Genomic DNA, 10,137 nt, shown 5'->3' with positions numbered 1-10,137 from the left:
CACTGTGTGTCAAGACTGTCCTCAGTCTTCATTAAGCAGCATGGGCAGCAGAAGAGGAAGCTCAGGACTTGTCTTTACCGATCAAACTACAGCATCCAGAAGACAGGAATCATGTGTTTTCACTGCCATTCATCTTTCCCAGGGCCACACCACAAATGCAAAGTGCTGTACTGTAACCAGAGCCAGGCTAGTAGTCCCAGAATAGGTAGGCCACCTAGTGTGTCTAGTTAGCCCTAGATCTCAGCTATCCTCGTAATCTCTTAAGAACTCATTAATGCAGAAAAATTGCAAGTGTGCTGTTTACCCTTAATTACCAAATCCAGTGAGGTAAAAATTCTCCCAGACTAGAATTGTACTGTCCCCTAAATTCTACTGGGACTATCAGGAGAGGGTGTGATATGTCTGTTCTTCCCAGTGATGTTTTGCATGAAAAATATTTAATTCCACTGAAAATGCTTAGCAGGGATCAATAACCACTCTGACAGGAGGAAACTGAGGTCAGAGATTAACTGGCAGCAGCAGCCTATCCATATACTAACATGGCAGGGAGGAGAGGCACACAGATATATTATACACCCAATTGCATCATGGGCAGACTGCAGGCCAAGCACTTGGGGACAGGGCTGTAAACCTTGGGCTAAAACCATTCCTGAGACCTCTGGGGTACCTGCTGGTACGTGCGCTGTACATTTACACAGCAAGTGTGCTTCACAACACAATCCAATTGGGGAGTGAGTAAAGTGCGTTTATTTTCTTGTATATGTTTTTCCTCTTTGTAAGAAAAGGGAAAGTAGTAAAGGCCTCCTCCCTCCCAGCACCCAACGTCCACTGGGCTTAGGAGTGGGTAGAGCCAGGATCAGCCCCCTAGGAGAAGGTATAAGAGTAGAAGGCAATGGCATTGAGACTGTAGTCCATGGGGAGGAGGTGCCCGATGTGCCTCGCCCCTAGGCTGGCCCCGCCCAGGGCAGAGGAATGCCGCAGCTTCATCAAGGTGAAGCCAGAGAAGGAGTTCTGAGCCTGGATCTCTCTGCCCTGGGTCAGCGCTAATAGGAAACCTGGAGAGAAAGAATGCAGAGGACAGAGATGAGAGGAGACCAGCAGCCTGTAGGGGAGACCAGGGAGAAGGTGGGGACAAAGAGGAAGGAAAGAAGAGGCCTAAGCCCTGAGGCATTCCTACGGAGGTCCCAGAGGGGCCCACATGCCAAATCCCCAACAGACGGTGCACCATGGCACATGAGCCCAGGAACAGCTGTAAGGTACTAGAGCCAGCTGCCCCCAGCACCCGATGTCAGGATCTCCAAGGTAGCAACAGGGGTCCTTGAGCTACTTCAGGACTATTAGGACTGTACTGACTAGGGCTGTCACCACATGCTGGTCAGAAGCTCTGATTTTCAGTTAGATCTGTCTTTATTTTTAAAAAAATGGTGCTTCTTTAGTAAGTTACTTGGAAAAGAACATCTTTTTAAGAGTCCAAGGAAGCTAGATGGGCTCCCCGGCAGAGCGAAGATTGAGGGCCTTGGCCTAAGGTATCAGTGGCCTGTCAGCTTTCCCAAGGCACTACTTTTCCAGCTCTATCACTCATCCTTGCCAGTTCCCACCCCATACTCACCTTCCTTCAGCAGCTCCCAGCTCTTCCACACAGAGCCCACACACAGGATGGGGAGACCAATCTCTCCTTTGAACAAGACCTAGGCAGAGAGCAGAAATGGATATTGGGAGTGACCAAGCCTCTCCAATGCTAAGGGGGGGTAGTTTCTTAAGACCAGCCCAACCTATCTCACTTACTCTCTTGATCAAGAACCAGAAGGTGGGCTCAAGAAAAAAAGGAAGGAAAACAGATTCATAAAGGCAAGGGAGAGAAGGGAAAGGAAAAAATGTCAAGTAACAATAGAGGAAGAAAAGAAAAGGGAGAGAAATAGTAGAAACGACTGAAAGAAGGGACAGCACATGCACCACATTAAACCAATTTACTACCTATAAATACAGATCATGAACCAGCCAGAGGGGAGGCCCTGGACCAAAGAACTTTTTTGTGTTACAGACTTTCTACAGAATTTTTCTCAAACCGAAGTTCATTTAAAATCATAACCAGTTCAAAGAGTTTGATGGGATTATCTCATCCCTAACGAGAAGGGCCAAATCTGGCCCAGCAGCTCCCAGTCTTCATTTCCCACCTCGACTCACCGGGTCAATCTCAGGCAATACTGCTACAACGTGTCTGCCCAGCATCTCCCCAGCCTTCCTGAAGATATAACGGGAAAGGGGATCTCCCTGCTGAGCACCTGGGGTGCGGGGGAAGAAGGGGAGTGGTGAGTACCTAGGGAACCACCAGTCCTCAGTTGTTGTCACTCTCTGTTGCAGGGCAGCAACAGCGGGAGTACCCATAGCTAAGTCTTTTTCCAATCAGGAATGGATGCCCATCTCATGGCATATGGGTAAGCCAGCCTCCAAAGTTGCCACTCCATCCTTACTCCCCCCACCCCTACCAGGTACTTCTACCCTAGGAAGGTGTCCTGTATGGCTCATTCCAGGCACTTGAGAAGGGCAACCCCCTACTAGAGAAGTACACTGGCATCTGGTTCATACTCTAGCTTACACTGAGTTATTGAGTCTGTCTTTGAAGGTCTTTCAGCTCTGGGGACCCAGAACCATATTTGAGCAGCTGGCTGGTGCTCCTGTTGGGGCGCCCCCACCTAACTCCTGTTGCTCAGCTCCTTCCCAGCTCTGCTCTGAAGGGGCCTCAGTCCAGCAGGACCTAAGAGGGTCCTACAGTGCCCTGAGGCTACAAGAATCCAAACTGAGTGAGTATGGACCAGAGAGTAGAGAAAGAACAAAGTGCAGAAAAGCCCTACAGTTCAGCTTCTCCTGACCCAACCAAATATGCCTAACCTCTCCAGGATCCCCAAGTTCTTTGGGTATCATTGGTTTCAAAACGAAGTTATAGATTTGCCCAAAAGACAACTGCATCATAAATTTCTCAGAAACAGATACGCAGCCTGCACAAGCCATGATAGCTATCAAGAAGAGAAACAGAGGTAGTATAAAACAATTGTCAATACAACCGACATGTCCTTCTGCCTCTACCCCAAGGCCCACCAGTACCAAGGCCCATGGTGGCAGAGAAGTGAGGTTATTTGGTCAAAGGGAAATTAAATTGGCTTCCAGTCCCCAGCTGAACTTTACTCCACCCCAAACTCCTCTCTGGTAGGTCTTTGGGGGAACAAAGCCTGAAAAAGCCCCACCCCGCATCCAGTACCTTCTGCAATTTTCCGGCAAAACCCAGCAAACCTGCATTTATCAAAGTCCCTATACAGGTGAGTGAGGATGCCTAGCCGATCTGGCACCTGAAAGAGAAGGGGCACAAGACAGTCATCAGAAGCAAAGGAAAATTCTGCCTGTTTACCCAAGTTGATCTTCCTGATATCTTTACTGTTTGAAAAGCTGAAATGTTTGTTTTTTGAACTCTAGAGTGCAAGGATTTGAGATTTCTCATTTGAGAAAAGTTCTGTGTTCTCCAACACAAATGCCATTGCTCCTTACAGATTAGCTTGGATACAACACAGAGCACAGATCTGTGCTCACCAAAGTGTTCTATAGTTCCTTGAGGTGCTCTTGAAAGGACTTCTTTGGTCAAAGGAATCTAAGGACTACTGCACACTGCATTTCTCCCCTAGAGTCACAATGCAACTTAACAAGTTAAAGGCTCTGAGAAGCCCTGAACCTTAAGAAATCTATTTGCCCCAAACTTATTTGACCACAGGTCCTTCTTCCACCACAACTTAACCCACTCATAATATCTCTGAAGATCCTGAGGAATCAGTGATTCCCAGAATACATTACTAAGATAGAAGAAGGGAGAGCTAAAATTGGAGCACCCCCAGCAATGTACTAAGCATGATTCACATTACATTTAATCTTTGTAACTACCTTATAAAAATGACCAAAGGATAAGAGGGAATGGGAGACATATTTGTGGGGTTTAGAACCAATCTGTTGAGTCAGGATACTTTAATTCCACTTCCTACAGCAACTGCTATAGGAAGTGATTTCTCTTCCTGGCCCCTCCTTTTCCCCAGCTTGGCCAAGGCCAGTTTCTCTTTAATTACCAACCCCTTAGCCTTGAGAATACAGGTCCTACTTTCCAGCATTTCTAATCTCCTTCCCTGGCCCTAGCTAACTTAAGTGGCCCTCATTCAGAGAAATGTCTATCACATAAACTTCTCTTCCTCCTCCTCTCCCACTATTTACCTCTGATTCAGCTAGAGATAAGTTTCCAAACCCACTACAAATGAGCACAGCCCAGACAAGAAGTAAAATCAATCCCCCATATCCTGGGTAGAATGCTACACCTCCCCCAGGAACTGTCCCTGGCCTCCTCTTTATGGCTTTCCTTCTTGACCCATAGAGGCCAGAAGCAGCTTCCTGTCCAACACAGCTGTTCAGATTTTACCTGCTGTCTGTCTGTGAACACTGTCTCCTGATCTCACTCTGCACTTCTCATTCCAGCTTAGAATGTTGTCCGCCTTCACGACCCAGCAGGGTCAAGAATAAAGTCTGGCTAACCGCTTGTCTCCAACTTACCCCTTCCTCATGCCTGACACCCTCCTGGAATGCGCCACATACATCATTTGGAATCCTGTCTTCACCTATGATTTCTCTGTCCTCCAGCTCTGACCCGTGACTTACCCTGACTTTCCTTTGGCTCACCTAGTCCCTCGCCTACATTCACTCCTGCTCACTCCCAGGTGTGCATATTTACTGGGGGCAGGGAGAGTACCTGGAAATAGTTGAACATGGCCTGCTTGACGTAGCCAATGTCATGAGGAGCTGCCTCTAGGTTGTCGATGGAGTCAAACACTATTTTCACTGCTTGGTGTGCAATCCAGTAGGCTGTGGAGAACAGAAAGGGCTAGAAAATGGGGCAATCTGCCTGAGCTCACAGGGGAGGAAACTCAGACCTAGACAGGATTAGTGATCAGCTGGTATATTACAGCAAATTAGGTGTCCCAATTCCCAGCCTGGGGGCCTCTAATTAAACTGTATCTGATTGATCCACATAAGGGAAAATGGGAGGGGGAAGACAGAACAGGTGATACTGTGTCACACCAGGTAATACTCAAACCGCGGGATCACTGCCAGGAGCTGAATCCCAAGGACCCCTATGAAAATATATATATGCTGCCTATAAACAGGTGATAGCAGGAAAAGCTTCTATACCCCTTTCCCACTAGCAGACTGCTACAGCATCTCCCGGCCCCTATGGCCTTAACCTTCAGTGTCGATTCCTCCCTAATGACTCCAAAAGTCAACATAGGTAGGCAGCAAGCTATTACGTTGAGGCATGAACCTGAACCCTGGGTGCAAAGCACTGTTGAAGAGCAGGCCTGCCACTGGTGCAGTATTTGCATCTCTAAGATCTCTCAGTCATTATTCTGTACTCAGAACCATCAGATTCAGGAGCTATGCCCAGAGAGCCCCATGGGTGCAGGGGAAAGAAGATGGGGAGCTGCAGGAAGGGAAGGGTCCAGGACCCTTAGCCAGGACCAGTCAGCATGAGCTCACCTGAGCCCTCGTCCCCCATCATATGGCCCCAGCCGCCGCAGCCACTCTCAGAACCATCGGGGTTGATGAGCCTGCAGTTGGAGCCTGTCCCAGAGATGAGTACGATCCCACCTGGGGAAAGGGCACGGGAGGCTCAGTGCAGCCAAGGACCTGAACAGAGCAGTTTCCAACTGAGGAAAAACAGGACAGAAACCAGCCCCAGGCCAAAGGATCACCACCTAGTCTTGCAGAAAAAAACTGACCCAGCTAGTTTCCTGCTGAAAGGATGTGTGTTTGAGGCGGGGGATGTGGAGGGGGCCTGCTGGCTCTCAGAGAAACTCCAATCACATATAGCCCTTCTCTGGGGACAGAGAGACTGAGTCTGTGTCTCCTCGCCCAGCCAGGCTTTACTGAGTACTGACCATGTGCCAGGGGCAGTGCTAGACCCTGCTCACAGTGATACTCATTCAATACTCTAAATCACCTTATCAGTACAATTACCTCCATTTTATAGATAAAGATATTGAAACTCAGAGAATTCCGTAACTTCTCCAATACCGTACAGCTGAGCTTCAAGAGCCAATCTTGTGGTAGCCATGCCTTTACAATACCAGAGCTCCTCCCACTTTCTTCTCAACACTTACTGCTTTCCTTAGGCAGCCTCAGGGCCCCCTTCCTCTGGGATGGAGTTTATGGCTAACTCCACTCCCTGCTTCTCATCAAGATACCAATTTTCCCTCCTTCTTGTCCAGTCCTTGCTTTGGCAGGGACTTAAACTGATGACGGAAGTTGCTTTCTAGATGTTTGCAAGACAAGTTCTGCCAACTACATCCATGGGGCTTTCCCAAGAAAACCAGTTCTCAAACTCACCCTCCCACCACCTCCTCACCATCTGGCGTAGCTGTGGCGATGGAGCCAGCGGCATCGGTGGTGATTAAGTAGCTTTCACTCAAGTAGGGAAATCGGTCCCTCAGCTCCTCCATCAGCATCCTCACGGCATCCTCCTGGTCCCCACCACTCAGGGATAGGCCCTAAGACACGTGGGAGGTAAGTGAATGGAGCAGGGTCCCAGACCCAGCTCTTTTCTCACACCCCTCCCCTCCTGTTATCTGCCCCCTTCTCTCTACATCTGGGCCCTGCTTATCCAGCCCTAGTCCTCCTTCTGTCGCACACAATGACCCATACAATGGCTGCAAGAACCACCTGGACTGGGAATGGACAGAAAGAGGGGATTCGACAATGCCATATTTGGAGCTTGAAAGGACAACAGTATCCTTAACAGAAAAGTCAGGCAGAGGAACAAATTGAGGAGATAAGCTTGGTCTGGAATACATGGGGTTTGGCTGTTCCTGCAGAACATTTGAGAATGAGTTCAGGAGGTAGCCAAAGCTATAGCAACTTGGGAGAAAGGCCTGAGCTGGAAACAACAGCAAACATTTAATGAGTGCTTATGGGTCAGGCTCTCTGCTAGCCACCCTGGGATGTGTTGTCATTTTACTTTCCCAACGACTCTGAGGTAGCTACTGTTACCTGCATTTTCCAAATAAGTAAACTGAGGCTTAGAGAAGGTAAGTAACCTTAAAGTCACACAGATATTGAGTGACAAACCAAGTTCTCAGTGGCTCTCCAAAGCCCTGTGCTCTTCCAGTTGTTGTGATGTTTAGGTGACAACTAACGCCGCAGAATGGATGAGATCATGTGAGTTTCTAGACCAAAGACTAAGACCCCAAGGCCTGTCCCTCTGCAGTTGTTGTCAGACTCATCTAATTCAAACTAGATGTCTCAGTGTTATTGTGACTTAATCCCCAGGCTCTACCCGACTCACCAAGCTTCGTAGAGGTACCAGAGGGTCCACCCCTGCTTTCCTTTTGGCCCTGTTCACCATCTCATTGATCCTCTCCACACACTTGTCTGTCCCGATCAGCTAGCCCCAAATCAAGGGAAAGAGGAGTTACAAAGGCTTGCAAACCTATGCTGCCCCTACGGGTTGCTTATGTGAGCCCCAGCCACCACCACAACAGGAGTTAGAGAATAAAACCACAACCAAGCCTAATGGTCCCCTCAATATAGCCTTTACCCAGTGGTTTGTGCTGAGTCCATCTGCTTCTGCCAGGATCTGCCCATCCTCTGAGAGTAAAAGGACCTTGGACCGTGTTCCTCCCCTACAGAACACAAGGGGGCACTCAGTCTTGCTCAGAAAACCCTACAAGGTACGGCTTTTTTTGTGTAGTCCCTGACAAGAGCCCAGCATGATGGAAACTACTTCAGCAAACCCAATCACCGTTCCCAAACCCATCTCTACGGTTTGGTGTTTGCTGTGCTGTTGAACGGAAACATAGGCGCTGTTTGGTTTCCCTTGGGTATGTCCTACGTATCCTGCAAGGCCTTCCTTACACATTATCCAGTCCTTGAAACCTCTGATGTGTGGTTCACCCCCATAGCTCCACTAGTTAAGCCAAGTTAGTGCTCCCCATCTCTTAAGGATTCCTCTGTATGAAGAGGGTGTTTAGTTTTCTTGTCTGCCTCTCACTAGACTACAAGCTTCAGATCATTTGCCCTCATATCTAGCACAGGAAAACACTCAGTAAATATGACTAGAGAATGCCTCATCTCTCTGCTTCTTAGGAAAGCTAAAGCTGCCTTTCAAGATCCAACTCCAGCTGCCAAGGTCTTGAAGACATCCTTATAAGAAATACTGATCAGATGGCAGGGAGAGTTTAAACCCGCTTATGCAACTAAACAGTCAAATGCTTATTATTGGGGTAAACAGTGAGGGAGGTCTGTGGTGGTGCGATATGTTTCTTTATTGATCAGTACTTTTAGTTACATCAGAAGAGGACACTGAAGACCTGGTGATCAAACTCAGAAATGACAAGGCATTTCAAGTAGTTAATGCATGAGGTGGCAAGTTCAACACGGAAACTCCTGTACTTAGTTTTAAAAAAGGTCAATAGATACAGGATGGGGGAGATCAGCCTTAACAATGCGTGTGAAAAAAAGGCGTTGGGGTGGTGAGTCAGCATAAGACGTGGCTGCCATAGAAATAATCCAATCTCAGATTCAAATGTCCTGGCTGAGACAACAGCCACTCTCTATAATCCTGATTTGACACATCCAGATTAACAGAATGTTGTCACTGGTAGGGGACTTGGCAATCATCTCCTTCATCTCTCTCCTCACTCAATACACATGTGGTAACTGAAGCCTAGAGTGGGCACACAAGTCTTGCCCATATTCATACCGAAGGGAAGAGCTATTACAAAAAGTCCAGTAGACAAGTTTTTGAGCAGGTAAAAGGCAAGAATAACAGAGGTCTCCATTCAGGGTTAGGAGCCTGGAGTGCCAACAAGAATGGAGGAGTTTCAGGCATCAGGACAACCTAGCACTCTGGCTCGCAGCTGCTCCAGCTCCCTGATACCCTTCAGTAGTAAACATCTTCTTGCTGGGGCTTCACCACACTCCCATTCCCCACCCGGAGTCCAGCAACTTCACACCTGACACCTGTTCTGCAAAACTCTCTCTGGGGTCAGCAATGGGAAAAAGGAGCATCTCCAGCAAGGGACAGAAGAGTGAGTGTTTCGTGGGAGAAAGGGGCGTGGTTCCGCCGCGAAACACAAAGGACCCCCACCCTGGGGTGTGGCCGTGGCACCCGCAGAGCCCCTGCAAAGCACACCCCCGCGCGCGCAAAGGCACCGACGCGCGTGCACACGACCCTCCTCTGCAAGGCCTCGCAGCCTAAAAGCCCGAAGTGGACAGACCCTGAAGCAGAAGGCCACCATCCTGTCCACGGCCTTCCTTCAGTCCCGCCCTCGGGTCGGGGGGGTGGCTCAAGCTGCTTTCAGGCCGGCCCTCCCGGACTCCCTCCGCCAGGCTGCACTCACCCCTCTACACCCCCGTAGAGCGCGGCCATGCTGCTGCTACCGCCGCCGATCCCGCGGTTTGCTTCCCTCCCACGAGCGATTCCCTCCCTCTCACCCACCCATCCACCCACCCACCCGGCACCGCCCCGCGTCACGTGAACGCCCGCGCAGTCCAGGGGACTCCGAGTGCGCGTGCGCGAGGCGACGCGAGCCGCCGCTTGCCCCAGGCCTCCCCTGTCCCGGCGACTCCCTCGGGGTGAGCTAGTGAGGTCCTCGGCGGCTTTTGCGGACGCTGCCAGTTCCTCCTCACCTCCTGGACTCTGGTTCCAGAAATGGACACCAGATTCTAAGCGGAGGAGCCAGAAAGGGTGTCCAAAACGGACCAGCTAGACGTGTTACTCCCCAGCCCGCCCCTCAGTGCCCGGAAGTTACCGACAACCCCGCCTCGCGCGTGCGCACTGTTAATGAGCCACGTAGACTTAAGTGGTGTGGCACACAGTGACAAATTCAAGGGGTCTCGCAGAACCCTGTCCCGGAGCCAGGTGGGTAGTAGTTACAACGTTCAACTTAACACCTGCCTGGCAACGACAAAAAGTCACATGTACGCACAGAAACCGTCACGTAGACAGGCTGCACTTGTGAGACGATGCCCTCACCAGGAGTAACTACAAGTCTCTGGGGAAAGAGAAAAGCCCTCGAGGCTTTCTTTGACCAAAGAAGGGACATTCCGCTTTTA

At 49.6% G+C, this 10,137-nt stretch overlaps 1 protein-coding gene across 4 annotated transcripts; it reads right to left on the bottom strand.

Annotated features, from left to right (window-relative positions):
• Positions 1-719: 719 nt before the first annotated feature.
• On the bottom strand, positions 720-9,845 carry NAGK (N-acetylglucosamine kinase). 4 transcript variants are annotated; one of them, XM_039852797.1, is made up of 10 exons: positions 9,712-9,845; positions 7,619-7,703; positions 7,367-7,465; positions 6,431-6,572; positions 5,563-5,673; positions 4,778-4,890; positions 3,257-3,344; positions 2,185-2,282; positions 1,610-1,688; positions 720-1,055 (listed from the first exon to the last, which is right to left on the bottom strand). In XM_039852797.1, exons 3-10 carry the CDS (start codon positions 7,424-7,426, stop codon positions 865-867), a joined length of 882 nt encoding a protein of 293 aa, XP_039708731.1. In that variant the 5' UTR covers positions 7,427-7,465; positions 7,619-7,703; positions 9,712-9,845; the 3' UTR covers positions 720-864. The 4 variants fall into 4 exon arrangements, with proteins under 4 accessions (XP_039708731.1, XP_039708728.1, XP_039708729.1 ...); XM_039852794.1 differs by lacking the exon at positions 9,712-9,845 and adding an exon at positions 9,423-9,515; XM_039852795.1 differs by lacking the exons at positions 2,185-2,282; positions 9,712-9,845 and adding an exon at positions 9,423-9,515.
• Between the last annotated feature and the right edge of the window lie 292 nt (positions 9,846-10,137).

Source organism: Pteropus medius, unplaced genomic scaffold (genome assembly GCF_902729225.1).
Source record: "Pteropus medius unplaced genomic scaffold, Ma_sr-lr_union100, whole genome shotgun sequence".
NCBI lineage: Eukaryota > Metazoa > Chordata > Mammalia > Chiroptera > Pteropodidae > Pteropus > Pteropus medius.
Note: the sequence above shows the minus strand (reverse complement) of the source record. Positions and strands in the feature narration are given on the sequence as shown.

What these genes read in the sequence shown, in the direction of transcription:
- NAGK (XM_039852794.1), bottom strand. Translation starts at nt 9,451, where the DNA reads ATGGCCGCGCTCTACGGGGGTGTAGAGGG. An exon ending in CCATGTTCAACTATTTCCAG is followed by an intron (nt 3,345 to 4,777) that starts GTACTCTCCCTG and finishes CTTCTCTTTCAG; the next exon opens with GTGCCAGATCGGCTAGGCAT. An exon ending in TATTGCCTGAGATTGACCCG is followed by an intron (nt 1,689 to 2,184) that starts GTGAGTCGAGGT and finishes CTCTCTGCCTAG; the next exon opens with GTCTTGTTCAAAGGAGAGAT.